The 22,773-nt window shown below is 37.8% G+C and overlaps 1 protein-coding gene across 1 annotated transcript in view; it reads right to left on the bottom strand.

Moving 5' to 3' along the window:
- CFAP47 (cilia and flagella associated protein 47) overlaps positions 1-22,773 on the bottom strand; it is a 497,722-nt gene that overhangs the window by 402,247 nt on the left and 72,702 nt on the right. Inside the window, exon 21 of the mRNA XM_006066421.4 lies at positions 17,804-17,898. Within this exon, the coding sequence (XP_006066483.4) occupies positions 17,804-17,898 (95 nt within the window). The remainder of the gene's footprint in view (positions 1-17,803; positions 17,899-22,773) is intronic.

Raw genomic sequence — 22,773 nt, 5'->3', positions numbered from 1 at the left:
AAGTCCCTTCTCTCCACCACTGTATACTCACACCGCACACACACACACACACACACACATACAGATGTAATCATTTTCAACTCTTAGAGTTATTTCTTTTGGATTTACCTCAACACAGCTAAATAACCTACATAGAGTGTCATAAAACAATAAATAAAGCTTCAGTAAATTTACATCTAATTAAATAATACAAAGGATATTCTCTAATCACATGGAATTATATTAAAAATCAATAACACAATGAAGTTTGGTAAATGCACAAATATGTAGAAATTTAATAACATCCTAAATAACCACAGGTTTAAGAAGAAATTATATGAGAAAATGCAAACCTGAGGAATGGAAAACACAAAATACCAAATCTTTTAAGATACAAGTAAAGCAATGCTTAGAGGGAAATCTAAAGCCTGTAAAATCTATATAAAAATTTTAAATCTCAAATCAATACCCTAACTTTCTACCTTGAAAAACAAGAATAAGACTGTCATACTGAGTAAAGCAAGTCAGAGAAAAACAAATATCATATGATATTGCTTATATGTAGAATCTAAAAAAGGCAACAGATAAACTTATGTATAAAAACAGAAATAGAGTTATAAACATAGAAAATAAACTTGTGGTTACCAGAGGGTAAGGGATTAATTGGAAGATTGGAATTAACACACACACTACTATACATAAAATACATAACTAACAGATTGCTAGCAAGCACAGGGAACTCTACTCAATACTCTGTAATAGTCTATATGGGAAAAGAATCTGAAAAAGAGAGGATATATGTATATGTATAACAGATTGACTTTGCTGTATAATTAACAACATTGTAAATCAACTACACTACAATAAAAATTAAAAAAAAAAAAACAAGAAAAAAGAAAAGTAAACTAAACTCAAAGCAGAAGGAAGTAAATAATAAAAGCTAAAGTGAAAATAAAATAAACAATAAAAAAGTATAGAAAATTGACCAAAAGCTGAATCTTAAAAATATAGACAAAATGGACAAACCTTTACATAGGCTAAGACAAAAGGTGAGATAATTTATTAAAATCAGAAATGAAATAGGGGAAATTACTATTTGCCTTACTGAAATAAAAATACCAAGAGAACACTATGAATAATTTCATGCTGCCAAATTAGGTGACTTAGGCAAAATTCCTCAGGAAGAAATAGAAAATTTGATCACCCTCATCCTTGAAATGGGGTGAAGATGGTCAAAAGGTACAAACTTTCAGTTACAAGATAAATGAGTCCTGGGGATACAGCATATAGCACATGACTATAGTTAATGATACTGTATTGTATACTTGAAAGTGGCTAAGAGAGAACATCTTAAAAGTTCTCATCACTAAAGATCTAAATGTAAGACCAGAAACTATAAAACTCCTAGAGGAAAACAGAGGCAAAACACTCTCTGACATAAATCACAGCAGGATCTTCTATGACCCACCTCCCAGAGTAATGGAAATAAAAGCAAAAATAAACAAATGGGACCTAATTAAACTTAAAAGCTTTTGCACAACAAAGGAAACCATAAGCAAGGTGAAAAGACAGCCTTCAGAATGGGAGAAGATAATAGCAAATGAAGCAACTGACTAAGAATTAATCTCAAAAATGCACTAGCAACTCCTGCAGCTCAATTTCAGAAAAATAAGTGATCCAATCAAAAACTGGGCCAAAGAACTACACAGACATTTCTCCAAAGAAGACATACAGATGGCAAACAAAAACATGAAAAGATGCTCAACATCACTCATTACCAGAGAAATGCAAATCAAAGCCACAATGAGGTACCATCTCACACAGGTCAGAATGGCTGCTATCAAAAAGTCTACAAACAATAAATGCTGGAGAGGATGCGGAGAAAAGGAAACCCTCCTTACACTGTTGGTGGGAATGCAAACTAGTACAGCCACTATGGAGAACAGTGTGGAGATTCCTTAAAAAACTGGAAATAGAACTGCCATACGACCCAGCAATCCCACTGCTGGGCATACACACCGAGGAAACCAGAAGTGAAAGAGACACGTGTACCCCAGTGTTCATCGCAGCACTGTTTACAATAGCCAGGACATGGAAGCAACCTAGATGTCCATCGGCAGACAAATGGATAAGAAAGCTGTGGTTCATATATACACAATGGAATATTACTCAGCTTTTAAAAAGAATGCATTTGAATCAGTTCTACTGAGGTGCACGAAACTGAAGCCTATTATACAGAGTGAAGTAAGTCGGAAAGAAAAACATCAATACAATATATTAACGCATATATATGGAATTTAGAAAGATGGTAATGATGATCCTATATGTGAGACAGCAAAAGAGACACAGATGTAAAGAACAGACTTTTGGACTCTGTGGGAGAAGGCTAGGGTGGGATGATTTGAGAGAATAGCACTGAAACATGTATATTACCATATGTGAAACAGATCACCAGTCCAGGTTCAATGCATGAGACAGGGCGCTCAGGGCCGGTGCACTAGGACGACCCTGAGGGATGGGATGGGGAGGGAGGTAGGAGGGGGATTCAGGATGGGGGACACATGTACACCCATGGCAGATTCATGTCAATGTATGGCAAAAACCACTACAATATTGTAAAGTAATTAGTCTCCAATTAAAATAAATAAATTAATGTTTTAAAAAGTTCTCATCACAAGGAAAGAAATTATAACTACTTGTGGTGATGGATGTTAGCTAAACTTATTGTGGTAATCATTCCATAATATATACATATATCAAAATACCATGTCATACCCTGAAAACTAATGCATGTTTTATGTTAATTATATCTCAATAAATAAACATGGAAACTCACTCAGAAGAAGAAAAGAGAAAACTATTAAAATAAAGATGAAGCTGGGGGCAGGGGAAAGTAGGGAAGAACTCCTGGCCTTAGTTTATCAAGGGAAGTCAGAATACTTTCAGCAGAACAGAAAGTTCTCAAAAGAGAAAATATAAATACTAAAGGAACATCTGTTCATACCAGAATGAGTGATAGTAAATTAAACCAACATTCAATGGACCCCATCCTAAGCAGGGCATTAGACAGAGGAAAATCATGTAAAACCTATCTAAAATCTAAGAAGCAATACCGACAAAGAAAGAATTGAAAAATGAGAAAGAAGAGGAACTCTCTTTTTGTTGTGGATGCTATAAATTTTTACTAAGAGAAATATATGCAAAAGTTAAAAACAAAACATTATGTATGATTTGATCTGACACAGAAATGATATTCATATTTATGGCCTGGGATGGCAAATATACTGTACTGACTAATAAAATCATAACATCAATGACATAGATTTGGTTTTCTGAGTTGTCTTGTTCAGATTTGTATCTTTTTAATTCACAATAGTATTTCCCAATATTCTACAAAATCCTGACAATTTCTGTCATTACTTTTCTTTCTTTCCACTGTATTATAGGTTTTATAAATTTCTACAAATACTCTTGTATATTCAATTAAAGGCTTAAGCATCGGATAATTATCCACCAACAACCAGAAGAAACAAAGTGAAGTTGCTCAGTCATGTTCAACTCTTTGCGACCCCATGGACTGTAGCCAACCAGACTCCTTAGTCCATGGAAATTTTCCAGGCAAGAGTATTGGAGTGGGTTGCCATTTCCTTCTCCAGGGGATCTTCCTGACCCAGGGATTGAACCCGGGTCTCCTGCATTGCAGGCAGACACTTTACTGTCTGAGCCACCAGGGAAGCCAAACAAACAAATTATGGCTACAAATTTCTCCCTATGAATATGCAAAATGGAACAGAAAAGAGATTATATAAAAATGGTCACTAACATTTTGATGAAGGCAACTTTATGAAATTGAAGATTCTGAATGCTAATGACTAGGAGGAAAGTAATAAGTCTCAAAAAAGTATATGAAATTTTTTTCTCTATAGGCTACAGAAATATATAGTATTCTTCATCATATTTGGATTCCTAACATGGTATCATGACAGGCCAGGAGGCTGAGAATATAACATTTACATCTAAGCTCTATACCTCACCAACACGTAGTCTTGACAAGTCCCTTAGACTCACTGTGCATCAGCTTCTACAACTGGAAAAAGGAGAAAAATCTAAGGTCTCAATGCTTGTCTTATTGGATTCAAATGGAAATTGATATCAGATAGGAGGGTACTTTGGAGAAGGCAATGGCAACCCACTCCAGTACTCTTGCCTGGAAAATCCCATGGGCGGAGGAGCCTATAGGCTGCAGTCCACAGGGTTGTGAAGAGTTGGCCACGACTGAGCGACTTCACTTTCACTTTTCACTTTCCTGCATTGGAGAAGGAAATGGTAACCCACTCAAGTGTTCTTGCCTGGAGAATCCCAGGGACGGGGGAGCCTGGTGGGCTGCGGTCTATGGGGTCACCCAGAGTCAGACACGACTGAAGTGATTTAGCAGTAGCAGCAGGAGGGTACTTTATAAATTCTAAGTACTATGTAATTATCAATTAAAGGACTATTATAATTTAAAAAAATAAAATCTTAATATAGCTAATAGATTGAATTATTTAGTAAACATATGACAAAACATGGTTTTTCCAGGAGTCATGCATGGATGTGAGAGTTGGACCATAAAGAAAGCTGAGAGCCAAAAGAATTGATGCTTTTGAACTGTGGTGTTGGAGAAGACTCGAGAGTCCCTTGGACTGCAAAGAGATCCAACCAGTCCATCCTAAAGGAAAACAGTCCTGAACATTCATTGGAAGGACTGATGCTGAAGCTGAGGCTCCAGTATTTTGGCCACCTGATGTGAAGAACTGACTCATTGGAAAAGGCCCTGATGCTAGGAAAGATTGAAGATAGGAGGAGAAGGGGACAACAGAGGACGAGATGGTTGGATGGCATCACCAACTCAATGGACATGAGTTTGAGTAAGCTCCAGGAGTTGGTAATGGACAGGGAAGCCTGACACACTGCAGTCCATGGGGTTGCAAAGAGTCAGATATGACTGAGCTACTGAACAGAACTGAACTGATGAGAGATAAAGCCCAATACCAGATGACTTCAATGATGAAATATATCACTAAAGAAGAATACAATCCTTCAGCCTTTGACTGTGTGGATCACAATAAAATGTGGAAAATTCTGAAGGAGACGGGAATAACAGACCACCTGACCTGCCTCTTGAGAAACCTGTAGGCAGGTCAGGAAGCAACAGTTAGAACTGGACATGGAACAACAGACTGGTTCCAAATAGGAAAAGGAGTATGTCAAGGCTGTATATTGTCACCCTGCTTATTTAACTTATATGCACAGTACATCATGAGAAACACTGGGCTGGAAGAAGCACAAGCTAGAATCAAGATTGCCAGGAGAAATATAAATAACCTCAGATATGCAGATGATACCACCCTTATGGCAGAAAGTGAAGAAGAACTAAAGAGCCTCTTGATGAAAGTGAAAGAACAGAGTGAAAAAGTTGGCTTAAAGCTCAACATTCAGAAAACTAAGATCATGGCATCCGGTCACATCACTTCATGGCAAGAAACCATGGAAACAGTGGCTGATTTTATTTTTGGGGGCTCCAAAATCACTGCAGATGGTGATTGCAGCCATGAAATTAAAAGACGCTTACTCCTTGGAAGGAAAGTTATGACCAACCTAGATAGCATATTCAAAAGCAGAGACATTACTTTGTCAACAAAGGTCCGTCTAGTCAAGGCTATGGTTTTTCCAGTGTTCATGTATGGATGTGAGAGTTGGACTATAAAGAAAACTGAGCACCGAAGAATTGATGCTTTTGAACTGTGGTGTTGGAGAAGACTCTTGAGAGTCCCCTGGACTGCAAGGAGGTCCAACCAGTCCATCCTAAAGGAGATCAGTCCTGGGTGTTCATTGGAAGGACTGATGTTAAAGCTGAAACTCCAGTACTTTGGCCACCTCATGCGAAGAGTTGACTCATTGGAAAAGACTCTGATGCTGGGAGGGATTGGGGGCAAGAGGAGAAGGGGACGACAGAGGATGAGATGGCTGGATGGCATCACTGATTCAATGGACATGGGTTTGGGTAGACTCTGGCAGTCGGTGATGGACAGGGAGGCCTGGCATGCTGCGGTTCATGGGGTCGCAAAGAGTCAGACACGACTGAGCGACTGAACTGAACTGAACAATCCTTCATAACTGTTTCAAAAATAGAACAGAAGAAAACTCTTCTCAACTCATTCTAAGAAGTCACTATTACCCTGATACTAAAACCAGACAAAGACAACTGAAGGAAAGAAAACTATAGACCGATATTCCTTATGAATAGGGATGCAAAATTTGTAAAGATAATACTAGGAAGCTATCCAGGAATATATAAAAAGGATTATAGTCCATAATATACAAAAATCAATCAATATAATGTTACCATTATTAATAGTAGCAAGCAGGTCAAATTGTTAGCCAATAAATCATTACTACTGTATGGTGTCTTATGCAAGAAGAATCAAAGAATATTTTTTTTTCTCTCTATATTTGGCATGTATTAATCCTACTGTATATTATATATATGTACAGTTCCGTTGACCCTTGAACAGCACAGGGATCAGAGGAACCAAGCAAAAAGTTACATGCTAGCTTCATGTATAAACTTCATGTATAAGTTGCAATCAACTTCATACTCATGGTTCCATATTCACAGATTTAACCAACTGTGGAGTGTTCAGTACATATTTATAGGAAATAAAACCACCAGATTGACTTGGTTTGATCTCCTTGCAGTCCAAAGGACTCTTAAGAGTCTTCTCCAACACCACAGTTCAAAGCATCAATTCTTTGGCACTCAGCCTTCTTTATGGTCCAACTCTCAGATCCATACATGCCTACTGGAAAAACCATAGCTTTGACTAGATGGACCTTTGTTAGCAAAGTAATGCCTCTGATTTTTAATATTCTGTCTACGTTGGTCATAGCTTTTCTTCCAAGGAGCAAGCATCTTTTAATTTCATGGCTGCAGTCACCACCTGCAGTGATTTTGGAGCCCAAGAAAAGAAAGTCTGTCACTGTTTCCATTGTTAACCCATCTATTTGCCATGAAATGATGGGACCGGATGCCATGTTCTTAGTTTTCTGAATGTTGAGTTTTAAGCCAGCTTTTTCATTCTCCTCTTTCACTTTCATCAAGAGGCTCCTCAATTCCTCTTCACTTTCTGCCATAAGGGTGGTGTCATCTGCATATCTGAGGTTATTGATATTTCTGCCGCCAGTCTTGATTCCAGCTTGTTCTTCATCCAGCTCCGCATTTCTCATCATGTACTCTGCATATAAGTTGAATAACTAAGGTGACAATATACAATCTTGACGTATTCCTTTCCCAGTTTGGAACCAGTCCATTGTTCCACGTCCAGTTTTAACTGTTGCTTCTTGGCCTGCATACAGATTTCTCAGGAGGAGGTAAGGTGGTCTGGTATTCCCATCTCTTAAAGAATTTTCCACAGTTTGTTGTGATCCACACAGTCAAAGGCTTTGGCATAGTCAATGAAGCAGAAGTAAATGTTTTTATGGAACTCTCTTGCTTTTTCTGTGATCCAGTGGATGTTGGCATCAAAGAATATTAAACGCAATTTAAAAATTCACCTTTCATCTATGGGGCTGGCAGAATACTATATACACTGATGATGTATATACTACACTACATATACACTGTATATATATACTATACACCAATTATATATATAATTTATGCATCCTAGTTGCACAATGAAAGAAGAAATTAAGCAATATTTTCTGTTACTAGTGGTTAATACTATTGGTATAACCTTTTTAAAGAGCAAATTGACAACATATATCAACAGTCTAAAATATGTACATAGAGTTTGATCCAGTTTTTTTACTTCTAGGAAAATATAATGAAAGCATATAATATGAAAACAAGGAGATTTCTTATAGACTCATTTATAAAGTCATATAATATGAAAACAAGGAGATTTCTTATAGACTCATTTATAAAGTCAAAAAATGGAAAAATCTTAAGTATAATAATTAGTTTGCAAAAAAATCTTAGTTTAATAATTCTAACAAGTATAGCCATAAAATATCATCCTTAAAAATTAAACTGCACTTAGAATATTTGATAATACAAAAAGCAACTCATAACATTTAAATTAATACATTCACTAAAAACAGTACAGGTTAAAAATGTTCATGAAGTATTATTTCATTATAATTACAGAGATAGAAGAAACAAAGATACTCCAAACTACAAGCAGCAGTTATTGTTATTTATCAGGATTTATTTATTGTTTATGTTTTCTTTCTGCCTTCTAAAATTCCCATTTAATTTTGACAAAAGACTTAAATAATCAGGAGAACATTATTGATATCCAAGATTGAAATATAAGTTGATGCTGAGAAAATTTGCAAACGGTTAGGAAATGTGAGAGTTGAGCAGGCTTTGAAAGATATTAAAATACTGCAAAAATTAAGAAGATAAACATCCTCTGAATCTCTTCAAATAACTTGTTAATTGTGCTTCTGTCTAAAATAAGAAAGTCACAGATTGTGTTATTCAACAAATAATTGTAACACTTTGACAATATTCCATGCACTTCAAAATCCTCTGCTGAAAAGATAAAAGGAAAATCTAAATAACATTAGTATTCTGATATTATCTGACAGCCTAAATTAGGCCAAAGGAAATTATTCCTAAAATGATTTCAAAAAAAGCAAAGATGTTCTCTTTCTTCTGGTTAACCTTGCTAAACAGTATATCTGTCTAAATGTCATTGGTCCATGGATGTATTGAATAGATGAATATTATATAGTAAACCTGTGGAAATAAAACATAGTATCGTATACACCATAATGTTGTATAATGCAACAATGTATGTAAAATTAAAAATTTTCATCTTCTTTAATATCAGAAAAGTAGCCTATACTAGTCAAAACTAGAACAGGACTGCTGGCTGACACCGGATTTCCACAGCTTAACCCGAGGGTCTGACCCTGTCCTCTGTCTTTGTGATAGGAGTTCCTCTGGCTTTTCCAGGGCTGGATGCTGCCTCACACCTAGCCTTGGGAGAGTAGGTGTTGTCAAGACCATCTGGACAGTATATTTGACTGAATCCAGTTAAGTCCTCTACAGAAACTTCTAAGATTTTGGCAGGCAGGAATGGAGAGCTACTCATCTCATGGCTACCCAGAACCAACCTTGTGATGAAACATGAAGAAGGGACAGGCTAATTAATTCTTCCTCTTAAGAATGTCAGTGACACCTTGACAAGCTACAATGGAAGCTGGGAACACAGAGCAGTAATGTGGCATCATGCTCCAGAATAAAACACATACCCGGAACTAGAAGGAGGAAGGAAGCAAGTGATGACCGCACCTGAGTACCTACTCCGTGTGAGCTGCTGCTGCTTTTTTCCCCTGCATTAGCACCTTAAATCGGAAAAGGCAATGGCAACCCACTCCAGTACTCCTGCCTGAAAAATCCCATGGACGGAGGAGCCTGGTAGGCTGCAGTCCATGGGGTCGCTAAGAGTCAGACACAACTGAGTGACTTCACTTTCATTTTTCATGCATTGGAGAAGGAAATGGCAACCCACTCCAGTATTCTTGCCTGGAGAATCCCAGGAATGGGGGAGACTGGTGGGTTGCTGTCTATGGGGTCACATAGAGTCGGACATGACTGAAGCGACTTAGCAGCAGCAGCAGCACCTTAAATCCCATTGACAGAGTCAATTCCTAGGCAGGTTGATAAGAAGTCTGGAGGTCCCCAAGGAGAGAGGGATCTGAAATTCTTAAGGAGGAGGAAAGGACAAACTTTTTCCCTCTACATTCCTTAGGATTATATAACAATAATGTATCCTGCTTGAGGACAGTTTCTGGAAAAAACCTTCTGGCTAATTCTGTTAGCTTAAAATGTAAATTATGGGAGTGGGTCTAGTAAGTACAACCTCCAGACATTCTTTTGATTCACTGTTAATAACTAATTAAAAGTATATAACTCCATTGCTAACATTAGTGAGGGGACACTCTTTCTGCCCTCTTCTGATGTCTATGTAAGAAGCTTTCTCTATCTCTTTTATACTTTAATAAAACTTTATTACACAAAAGCTCTGAGTGATCAAGCCTTGTCTCTGGCCCCAGATTGAATTCTTTTCCTCTGAAAGCCAAGAATCCTGGAGTCTTTCATGGTTCAGCAACAACCTTTCATCATCATATGGATACTCTTCTTCAGTATCAGGTACCTGATACTTCCTGCCTGGGGTGAGTTCTGCTGTCAAATCAGGTGGCTTTCCTGCCAGTCCAGTGACTTGGAGTCAGAAACATATGGATTCACTTTTTAACATAAGAGATCCAGCCCTGATCCTTTGGAGTGGGAGCACTGACTCTAAGACTGAGTTCAGTTCAGTTCAGTGGCTCAGTCGTGTCCGACTCTTTGCGACCCCATGAATCGCAGCATGCCAGGCCTCCCTGTCCATCACCAACTCCCGGAGTTCACTCAGACTCACGTCCATCGAGTCAGTGATGCCATCCAGCCATCTCATCCTCTGTCGTCCCCTTTTCCTCCTGCCCCCAATCCTTCCCAGGATCAGAGTCTTTTCCAATGAGTCAACTCTTCACATGAGGTGGCTCTAGGGAGTATCAAATAGTGAGAACTTACACAAAGGAAACCACTTGAATACAACACTTGGCATCACCCAATCACCAGAGGCACCATGTGCAGGACACCTCATCTAAACAACAAACAAAACAAAAATACAAACCCAATCATCAGCAGACAGGATCATCACCTCACTCAGCCTTGCTCATCAGAGGAAAAACAAACAAACACTCAGCACAAATCTTATCCTATAGGAAGCTTACACAAACCACAGGACTAACCTTAGGAGGGCAGAAACCAAAAGGAAGAAGGAATTCAACCCTGAATCCTGGGAAAAGGAGACTTCAAATACAACAAGTTAAAAAAAAAATAAAGAAAAGGCAGAGAAATACTACATAAATGAAGGAACAAACTAGAAATACATAAGTCCAAATAACTGAAGAGGAAATAGGCAAACTACCAAAAAAATAATTCAGAAAAATTATAGTAAAGATGATCAAAAACCTTGGAAACAAAATGGAAAAATGCAAGAATCAATTAACAAAGACCTAGAAGAATTAAAGAATAAACAAACAGAGACAAACAACACAATTATTGAAATTAAAAATACTCTAGAAGGAATCAATAGCAGAATATCTGAAACAGAAGAATGAATCAGTGAGCTGGAAGATAAAATGGTAGAAATAACTTCTGAAGGGCAGAATAAAGTAAAAAGAATAAAAACCACTGAGGATAATCGTACAGACCTCTGGGACAATATCAAATGCACTAACATTCAAATTATAGGGGTCCCAGAAGAAGAAGAGAAAAATAAAGGGTATGACAAAATTTTTGAAGAGATTATAGTTGAAAATTTCCCCAACATGGAAAAGGAAATAGTCAATCAAGTCCAAGAGCCGCAAAGAGTCCCATACAGGATAAACCCAAGGAGAAACACGCCAAGATACATACTAATCAAACTAACGAAGACTAAACACAAAGAAAGAATATTAAAAGCAGCAAGGGAAAAGCAACAAGTAACATACAAGGGAAACCCCACACGTTTAACAGCTGATGTTTCAGCAGAAACTGCAGGCCAGAAGGGAATGGCAGGATATATTTAAAGAACTGAAAAGGAAAAATCTACAAGCAAGATTACTATACCCGTCAAGGTTCTCATTCAAAATTGATAGAGAAATAAAAAGCTTTTCAGACAAGCAAAAGTTAAAAGAATTCAGTACCATCAAACTAGCTTTACAACAAATGTTAAAGGGTTTTATGACAGACTATTTTGGGGGGTCCAAAGTCACTGCAGATGGTGACTGCAGTCATGAAATGAAAAGATTCTTGCTCCTTGGAAGAAAAGTTATGACCAACCTAGACAGCATATTAAAAAGCAAAGACTTTACTTTTCCAACAAAGGTCCATCTAGTCAAAGCTACGGTTTTTCCAGTAGTCATGTATGGATGTGAGAGTTGGACTATAAAGAAAGCTGAGTGCCAAAGAATTGATGCTTTTGAACTGTGGTGTTGGAGAAGACTCTTGAGAGTCCCTTGGACTGCAAGAAGATCCAACCAGTCCTAAAGGAAGTCAGTACTGAATATTCATTGGAAGGACTGATGCTGAAGCTGAAACTCCAATTCTTTCGCCACCTGATGTGAAGAACTGACTCATTTGAAAAGACCCTGATACTGGGAAAGAGTGAAGGTGGGAGAAGGGGATGACAGAGGATGAAATGATTAAATGGCATTGCTCTCTCAATGGACATGAGTTTGAGTAAACTCCAGGAGTTGGTGATGGTCAGGGAAGCCTGGCATGCTGCACTCCATGGGGTCACAAAATCAGGCACTACTGAGCGACTGAACTGAACTGATGGTCAAGAAATAGAAGAGAAGGAAAAGATCCACATAATTAACAAAAAACAATTAAGAAAATGGCAATGGGAACATATATATCAATAATTACTTTAAATGTAATTAGATTAAATGCTCCAATCTAAAGACACAGACTGGCTGAATGGATATAAAAATAAGACCCATATACATGCTGTCTACAAGAAACCCACTTCAGACCTAAAGACACATATAGACTGAAAGTGAGAGGAGGGAAAAATATATTCCATGTAAATGGGAAGCAAAAGAAAGCTGGAGGAGCAATCCTCATATCAGACAAAATAGACCTTAAAATAAAGAAGATTACAAGAGATAAGGAAGGACACTACATAATAGTCAAGGGATCAATCCAAGAGGAAGACATAACAATTGTAAATATCTATGTAGCCAACATAGGAGCACCTCAATACATAAGACAAACACTAAAAGACATAAAAGGAGAAATTGACAGTAACACAATAATAGCAGGAGACTTTAACACCCCACTCACACCAATGGACAGATCAATAAAACAGAAAATGAATAAAGAAACACAAGTCTTAAGTGATACATTAGATGAGATGGATCTCCCTGAAATCTTCAGGACCTTCCATCCAAATGCAGAAGAATACACCTTCTCAAGTGCACATGGAACATTCTCCAGGATAGATCACATCTTGGGTCACAAAACAAACCTCAGTAAATTTAAGAAAATTGAAATCATATCAAGCATCTTCCCTGACCAAAATGCTATAAGACTAGGTATCAATTACAAGAAAAAAACACAAACACATGGAGATTAACAATGCATTTCTAAATAACAGGTTACTGAAGAAATCAAAAGGGAAATCAAAAAATTTCTAGAAACAAATGATAATGAAAACATGACAATTCAAAACCTATGGGATGCAGCAAAAGCAGTTCTAAGAGGGAATTTTATAGCAATACAATCCTACCTCAAGAAACAAGAAAATCATTGAATAGACAACCTAACTTTACACCTAAAGCAAATGGAAAAAGAACAAAAACACCCCAGAATTAGTAGAAGGAAAGAAATCATAATGATCGGAGCAGAAATAAATGAAAAAGAAATGAAAAAAACAATAGTAAAGATTAATAAAACTAAAAGCTAGTTCTTCGAGAAGATTGACAAACCTTTAGCCAGACTCATCAAGAAAAAAAAAAAAAGAGAGAAGAATCAAATCAACAAAATTAGAATGGAAAAGGAGAGGTTACAACAGACAATGCAGAAATACAAAGGATTATAAGAGACTATTATGAACAACTATATGGCAATAAAATGGACAACCTGGAAGAAATGTACAGATTCTTAGAAAAGTTCAATCTTCTAATATTGAACCAGGAAGAAATAGAAATTATGAACAACCCAATTACAAGCACTGAAATTGAAGCTGTGTTCAAAAATCTCCCAGAAAACAAATGCTCAGGACCAGATGGCTTCATGGGATAATTTTATTAAATATTTAGAGAAGAGGAAGGGGGAGCCTGGTGGGCTGCCATCTATGGGGTCACACAGAGTTGGACACAACTGAAGCGACTTAGCAACAGCAGCAGCAATACCTATCCTTCTAAAACTCTTCCAAAAAATTGCAGAGGAAGGAACACTTCCAAACTCATTCTATGCAGCCACCATCACGCTGATACCAAAACCAGACAAATACAACACAAGAAAAGAAAACTACAGGTCAATATCACTGATGAACATAGATGCAAAAATCCTCAACAAAATTTTAGCAATCAGAATTCAGGAACACATCAAAAAGCTCATACACCATGATCAAGCTGGGTTTATTCCAGGGATGCAAGGATTCTTCAATATATGCAAATCAATCAATGTGATATATCATATTAACAAACTGAAAGATAAAAACCATATGATAATCTCAATAGATGCAGAAAAAGCCTTTGACAAAATTTGGCACCCATTTACGATTAAAACTCTTCAAAGAATGGGCATAGAAGGAACCTATCTCAACATAGTAAAGGCCATATATGATAAGCCTACAGCAAAGATTACTCTCAATGGTGAAAAACTAAAAGCATTCTCCCTTAGATCAGAAAGAAGACAAGGGTGTCCACTTTCACCACTGCTATTCAACATAGTTCTGGAAGTCCTAGCTATAGCAATCAGAAAAGAAAAATAGATAAAAAGAATCCAGATCAGAAGAGAAGAAGCAAAGCTCTCACTGTTTGCAGATGACATGATACTGTACATAGAAAACCCTAAAGATAGTATCAGAAAATTACTTGAGCTAATCAGTGAATTTAGCAAAGTTGCAGGATACACAATCAATACACAGAAATCACTTGCATTTCTATATACTAACAATGAAAAATCAGAAAGAGAAATTAAGGAATCAATCCCATTCACCATTGCAACAAAAAGAAATAAATATCTAGGAATAAACTTACCTAAGGAGGCAAAAGAACTGTACACAGAAATGTATAAGACACTGATGAAAGAAATCAAAGATGACATAAACAGATGGAGAGATATTCCATGTTCCTGGATAGGAAGAATCAATATTGTGAAAATGACTATACTACCAAATGCAATCTACAGATTCAATGTGACCCCTATCAAATTACCAATGGCATTTTTCACAGAACTAGAGCAAAAAAAATTCACAATTCATATGGAAACACAAAAGACCCCGAATAGCCAAAGCAGTCTTGAGAAAGAAGAATGGAGCTGGTGGAATCAACCTTCCTGACTTCAGATTATACTATAAAGCTAAAGTCATCAAGACAGTATGGTACTGGCACAAAAACAGAAAATAGACCAATGGAACAAGATAGAAAGGCCAGAAATAAACCCATGCTCCTATGGGTACTTTATTTTTGACAAAGGATGCAAGAATATACAATGAGGCAAAGAAAGCCTCTTCAATAAATGGTGATGAAAAAACTGGACAGCTACATGTAAAAAAATGAAATTAGAACACTTCCTAACACCTTACACAAAGATAAACTCAAAATGGATTAAAGACCCAAATGTAAAAACAGAAACTATAAAACTCTTAGAGGAAAACATAGGCAGAACACTCGACATAAATTAAAGCAAGATCCTCTATGACCCACCTCCTAGAGTAATGGAAATAAAAACAAAAGTAAACAAGTGGGACCTGATTAAACTTAAAAGCTTTTGCACAGCAAAGGAAACTAGAAGCAAGGTGAAAAGACAACCCTCAGAATGGGACAAAATAATAGCAAATGAAACAACTGATAAAGCATTAATTTCCAAAATATACAAGCAGCTCACACAACTCAATCCCAAAAAATAAACAACCCAATTAAAAAGTGGGAAAAAGACCTAAACAGACATTTCTCCAAAGAAGACATACAGCTGGCTAACAAACATATGAAATGATGCTCAACACTGCTCATTATGAGAGAAATACAAATCAAAACTACAATGAGATATCACCTCACATCAGTCGGAATGGTCATCATCAAAAAGTCTACAAACAATAAATACTGGAGAGGGTGTGGGGAAAAGGGAACACTCTTGCACTGTTGGTGGGAATGTAAATTGATACAGCTACTATGGAAGACTGTATGTAGATTCCTTAAAAAACTAGGAATAAACTACCATATGACCCAGCAATCCCACTCCTAGAAATATACCCTGAGGAAACCAAAATTGAAAGAGACACATGTATCCCATTGTTTAGTGCAGCACTATTTACAATAGCTCGAACATGGAAGCAACCTAGATGTCCATCAACAAATGAATGGAGAAAGAAGTTGTGGTACATATACACAATGGAATATTACTCAGCCATAAAAGGAATGCATTTGAGTCAGTTCTGATGAGGTGGATGAACCTAGAACCTATTATACAGAGTGAAGTGAGTCAGAAGGAGAAAGATAAATATCGTATTCTAATATATATATATACAGAATCTAGAAAAATGGTACTGAAGAATTTATTTACAGGGCAGCAATGGAGAAACAGACGTATAGAATAGACTTATGGACATGGGGCAAGGGGAAGAGAGGGTTAGATGTGTGGAAAGAGTAACATGGAAACTTACATTACCATATGTAAAACAGATAGCCAATGGGAATTTGCTGTATGGCTCAGGAAACTCAAACAGGGGCTCTGTATCCATCTAGAGGGGTGGGATGGGGTGGGAGACAGGAGGGAGGTTCAAAAGGGAGGGGATATATATACATATATACCTATGGCTGATACATGTTGAGGTTTGACAGAAAACAAAATTCTGTAAAGCAATTATCCATTAATAAGAAAATATATTGATAAAAAATAGAACAGATCATAGTGAACTCTGTAGACAGTATAATTCCATGTGACCCATATGTGTACCCACAGCATATATCCCAATTAATGTATTGCAACTAAGAAAGCAAAATTAATCTTTAGCATTTTCTCAAATCTTAATGTATCGTTCAAGTTTCTTAACTTTTTCCTCCTGAAAGCTAAATAACAGCTATTATTGCTTCAAAAATAAGATTTTAATCTCAGTAAACTCTGTAGTTTAGTAACACTACTTAGAAATGTGTCATTAAATATATACTTTGTTAGCATTCACTACATCTTCTTATTGTGTTATTAATTCCTTTCACTTATTCTATCTATACCAGTTGGGTACAAGGCATCATGCCAGTTATGCTGGGACATAAAAAAATGTTTTGACATAAGAGTCTTGTACTGTAATTGCCATATAAGCAGTTTGATTCTTGTTTGGAGGGATACGGCAACATGCCTTTCCATATAATGGTAGCAAGAAGTTCTCTCTTTGGCACTTCTATTGCCTTCAAAGAAAAAGCATATCACAGATTGTCCCTGAAACGTTTCCAGTGGTATCCTTTCCTCATGGGCACATTCTAGGAAAGGTTTTTTTTTCCTTTGATTTTCTTCCTTTGTTATTTTTGTTGACGTTTTTAAATCACCAAATATCAAGGAATGCTATCCAATAACCACTGTCATAGCAACCCCTCTTAAATCTTCACTGCATGTCTTTGGTGTTTTCAGGTGATGGTTCCAACAGCCTCAGGCACACCCTACTCAAAGATAACCACAAAGCACATGCTTGCTCGAATATCAGTGATTTGGGGGTTAGCTTCAACTTTGCTCTCCTTCACAACATGTCATATCTTAAATTTTCCAGAAAGCATAATTGAGACCAAAAACCCATATAGAATCCTTGGGTGTGTCCTCTGTACCTCCTGAGATACACTGCAAGCATGAAGTCAGTCCCCACTAGCAACCCTTTTACTGAATAAAAGGATATACGCAGGCATGCTCACAAGTAGAAAATGATCCACTACAAAAAGAGCTTAGCCACTTTTGATAGCTTCTTAGTTAGGATTATTTTACCTCCACTGGTCTCCAGTAATATGAGTAATAGAATGCTGAACTTACTTCTTTGGGACAAAATGCTATGCCACACTCCACAGATGTCTCTTTCTCTAACTCCAAGAAAAATATGTTAGGAAACGCAGGGTCTGTGAATTTCCCTGTAAGACCAGAAAAAAGACACTTTTAAAAAATGCCAGATAAATATCTATGGTATTACTGCTAAATGTGGAGATGAAACTTTGAGAAACCTCAGCAAAACATTCATAACAATTAAAAAGTAGTTGCTGAATCATCTGTGTAGGGCTGCATAAGGCTGCTTCATTAAGCTATCTCAACAGTTAGAACCTCATATGGACCAACTGACTGGTTCAAAATTGAGAAAGGAGTACAAGGCTGTTTATTGCCATTCTGTTTATTTAACAGATCACATATATGCAGAACACATCATGCAAAATGCCAGGCTGGATGAGTTACAAGCTGGAATCAAGATTTCTGGGAGAAAAATCAACAACCACAGATATGCAGATGATACCACTTTAATGGCAGAAAACAAAGAGGAACAAAAGACTTTTTTGATAAGGGTGAAAGAGAGTGAAAACAATGACTTAAAACTCAATATTAAAAAAAAAGAAAAACTAAGATCATAGCATCTGGTTCTATCACTTTACAGCAAATAGAAGGGGAAAAGGTAGAAGCAGTGACAGATTTCCTCTTCTTAGGCTCTAAAATCACTGCAGATGGTGATTGCAGCCATGAAATTAGATGACTGCCTCTTGGCAGGAAAGCTATGGCAAACCTAGACAGTGTATTAAAAAGCAAAGACATCACTTTGCCAACAAAGGTCCATATAGTCAAGGCTATCGTCTTTCCAGTAGTCATGTACAGATGTGAGAGCTGAACCATAAAGAAGGCTGAGTGCCAAAAAATTGATGCTTCCGAACTGTGGTGCTGAAGAAGACTCTTGAGAGTCCCTTGGAGTGCAAGGAGATCAAACCAGTCAATCTTAAAGGAAATCAACCCTGAATACTCATTGGAAGGACTGATGCTGAAGCCAAAGCTCCAATACTTTAGCCACCTGATGAGAACAGCTGACTCATTGGAAAAGACCCTGACACTGGGAAAGATTGAAGGCAGGAGGAGAAGGGGATGACAGAGGATGAGATGGTTGGATGGCATCACTGACTCAATGGACATAAACTTGGGCAAACTCCGGGAGATGGTGATGGCCAGGGAAGCCTGGTGTGCTGCAGTCCATGGAGTCACAAAGAGTGGGACATATATTCAATCAGCAAAAAGAGATGGTAAACCTATTTTAAAAATTTCCAAAGCTTAAGAACGTTATCACAGTCTTATTTAGATGAGTATAAAAAGGTGTAAAGGTCAAGGTCAAATAACTGACTGAATCTTAGGTCTGAGAGAATTGAGACTCCCTCTCCAGCAAAAATGGAGAGAGGAAGAGCCAGACCTCCTCTGATGCCTTACAGAATTCACAAAGAAGATAAACACAATTTTGTACAAGGAAACATTTCAATGTAATGGCATAACTTGAAAAACAAAGGCATTGGGTGAAAATACAGACAATTGTCAAAAAGCAACACAAACTTCAGGGTAGAAAATTATAATCATTTAAATAAACCTCTAAAATAAGTTCTTAAAGACTGAATGTTAGCTACAATGGAACATCTATCTTCATCTAAACAATTCTAAAAACCCTTTTTCTCTCTGAAGATTTCAGATTAATCCAAGGAACGATAATTTCAATTATTCCTGTCTGGAAATAAACTTAAATAATTCATTCCACCCTTCTCCATCCAGGTAAAATCTCACTCAACTTGATGTATGATATAAAAACCATTAGACAAATGAACCAAAAAAATCTATTAAGTGTTAATTAACACAAACATATTTGTGGTGTGGGGAAAAAAATACAAATTATACAGCAAAGAATATCCACCTAGAATGACTATATATGTCAAATATATAAAATATAAAATATAATAAAACAGATATTCTTAAATTATCTGTAATATATATAAACATATAGACTATGAAATGCAATAATCCAACATAGCATCAATAAATACTTCCTGAGTGCCTACAATGTGCAGGGAGTTACATCAGACATCTCTAGCAGAAAGCAAAATTTGGAACTGTAGTCGTTGAGCTCATGATCTCACAGTAAAGAAGACAAACAGGTACAAGGCTCTTTTTAATACAAGCTGCAATTTTTGTCACAGAAGGACGTTTATGTATTAACATACTCATATTAATAAAATGTATTTTCTGGACATTTTAAGTATAAACTTTATTGCAAATTATTAATAATTATCAAGATCAACTTATGTACATCCTAAGACTGTGTCAGCAGTCTGCTGTAAGACCCAATGCTACTGGAAATAGAAAACCAACAGAGCTTTTCAGATGGAATAAGATCTTAATTTGAAGGAGATCACTCTCTGGTATAGGTGTGAGGGAAAAAGGCTTGGAGGCTGGGAAAGCACTTTAAAAGAAGATGCAGTGGCCTAAAAGGGAAGTTTGAGCTAGGGCTAAGGCAGAACTGTGGAAAGAAACGCACTTTGCTGAGTAGCTCTACAGAATAAACAGGAAGAGTCTGTGAACCATTAACAAGGTGCATGAAACCATATGAGGCAATCAGAGCAAAAATGTTAAAGCAAATAAAGTTTCAACATCCAAATTTTTCAAAAATGAATATAAAATTCATATAGATTTCCTAGTGTCTACTGTTATCATTCTGGGCTATTTCACAGTCTCTGCAAAAACAGCATGCTCACCTAGACCTATTCCATTTCCCACATTATTCAGTTCAGTCGCTTGGTCATGTCTGACTCTGAGACCCCATGGACTGCAGCACGCCAGGCTTCCCTGTCCATCATTAAATCCCAGAGCTTGCTCAAACTCATGCCCATTGAATCAGTGACAACATACAACCATCTAATCCTCTGTCGTCCCCTTCTCCTCCTGCTGTTAAGTCACTTCAGTCGTGTCTGACTCTGTGTGACCCCACAGACGGCAGCCACCAGGCTCCCCGTCCCTGGGATTCTCCAGGCAAGAACACTGGAGTGGGTTGCCATTTCCTTCTCCAATGCATGAAAGTGAAAAGTGAAAGTGAAGTCGCTCAGTCATGTCCAACCCTTAGCGACCCCATGGACTGCAGCCCACCAGGCTTCTCCATCCATGGGATTTTCCAGGCAAAGTACTGGAGTGGGGTGCCATTGCCTTCTCCGCTCTCCTCCTGTCTTCAATCTTTTCCAGCATCAGGGTCTTTTCCAATGAGTCAGTTCTTCACATCAGGTGGCCAAACTATTGGAGCTTCAGCTTCAGCATCAGTCCTTCCAATGAATATTCAGGACTGATCTCCTTTAGGATTGACTGGTTTGATCTCCCTGCAGTCCAATGGACTCTCAAGAGTCTTCTCAACACCATAGTTTGAAAGCATCAATTCTTTGGCACTCAGCTTTCTTTATGGTCCAACTCTCACATCCATGCATGACTAATAGAAAAACCATAGCCTTGACTATATGGACAAGCCTTGACTATATGGACATTACTTTGCCTTTGTTGGCAAAGTAATGTCTCTTGCTTTTTAATGCTCCCGCATTATATCAACTATGAATTGTTCATCCAGACATCTGTCTCTTACAGTCAAAAACTGGGAATGATCCAAAATTTCTTCCTCTTCCCTAATACACACGTCCACTTGATAACCACATCGGAGAATTTCTAAGTATCTTTGGAAATCTCCTCCTTTCCTTCCCAACATCAAAATCTGAGCTCAGGCTCTTATCATTTCTCACCTGTATGGCCACCACACCTAACTGATCTCCCTGTCTCTGGTCTTGCCCTTTCCACACCCATGTTTTTCCCCAGGCTATTTTAAACTTCAGTCCAAAAGGAAAATTAGTGAAGGGCAAGCCAACTCACACCATTGCCTAGGTATCAATCCTTTAACCAAACTGTCTAACCTCTAGAATGGATTCCCTGGTGGCTCAGTGGTAAAGAATCTGCCTGCCAATGCAGGATATGTGGGTTTGATCCCTGGGTCAGGCAGATCCTCTGGAGAAGTAAAGAGCAACCCATTCTAGTATTTTTGCCTGGGAAATCCCATGGACAGAGGAGCCTGGCCAGCTATAGTCCATGGGTCACAAAAGAGTTGGAAACAACTTCGGGACTAAACAACAACAACCCCTAGAATAAATGTCCAGAAAAGAACGTTAGTTACCTGGGTCTCACTTGCCCCTCTAGTCCTGTACTCCTATACTCCTATACTCTAGATATTCCCAACTACTTGCCATATTGACTCATATCTACGCCTTTCAGTTCACTTCAGTTCAGTCGCTCAGTCGTGTCTGACTCTTTGCGACCCCATGAATCGCAGCACACCAGGCCTCCCTGTCCATCTCCAACTCCCGGAGTTCACTCAGACTCACGTCCATCAAGTCAGTGATGCCATCCAGCCATCTCATCCTCTGTCGTCCCCTTCTCCTCCTGCCCCCAATCCCTCCCAGCATCAGGGTCTTTTCCAATGAGTCAACTCTTCTCATGAGGTGGCCAAAGTACTGGAGTTTCAGCTTTAGCATCATTCCTCCCAAAGAACACCCAGGACTGATCTCCTTCAGAATGGACTGGTTGGATCTCCTTGCAGTCCAAGGACCTCTCAAGAGTCTTCTCCAACACCACAGTTCAAAAGCATCAATTCTTTGGTGCTCATCTTTTCTGCCCCCTTCTCTGTATCGCTCCTCATTCTTCGAAATCCAGATGAGGCATCAATTTCTCCAAGAAATTTTTCCTAGTGCTGATTCTCAGCTAGTTCCCCTTAACATATGTTACTTAGCACCATGTACTGACTTGTCTTGAAGCATCCACCATACTATATGGTAATAACCCAATACTTCATTTCTCTTTCTCCTAGTGTTATACAGGTGGTATTCATTTGTCACTTAGATCCAACAGCCATCTTTCTCTGCTCTCCTCTGTCCTAACCTCTACAGATTGATTTATTGAGGCTCCTTGCT

This window comes from Bubalus bubalis, chromosome X (genome assembly GCF_019923935.1).
Source record: "Bubalus bubalis isolate 160015118507 breed Murrah chromosome X, NDDB_SH_1, whole genome shotgun sequence".
Classification (NCBI taxonomy): Eukaryota; Metazoa; Chordata; class Mammalia; order Artiodactyla; family Bovidae; genus Bubalus; species Bubalus bubalis.
Note: the sequence above shows the minus strand (reverse complement) of the source record. Positions and strands in the feature narration are given on the sequence as shown.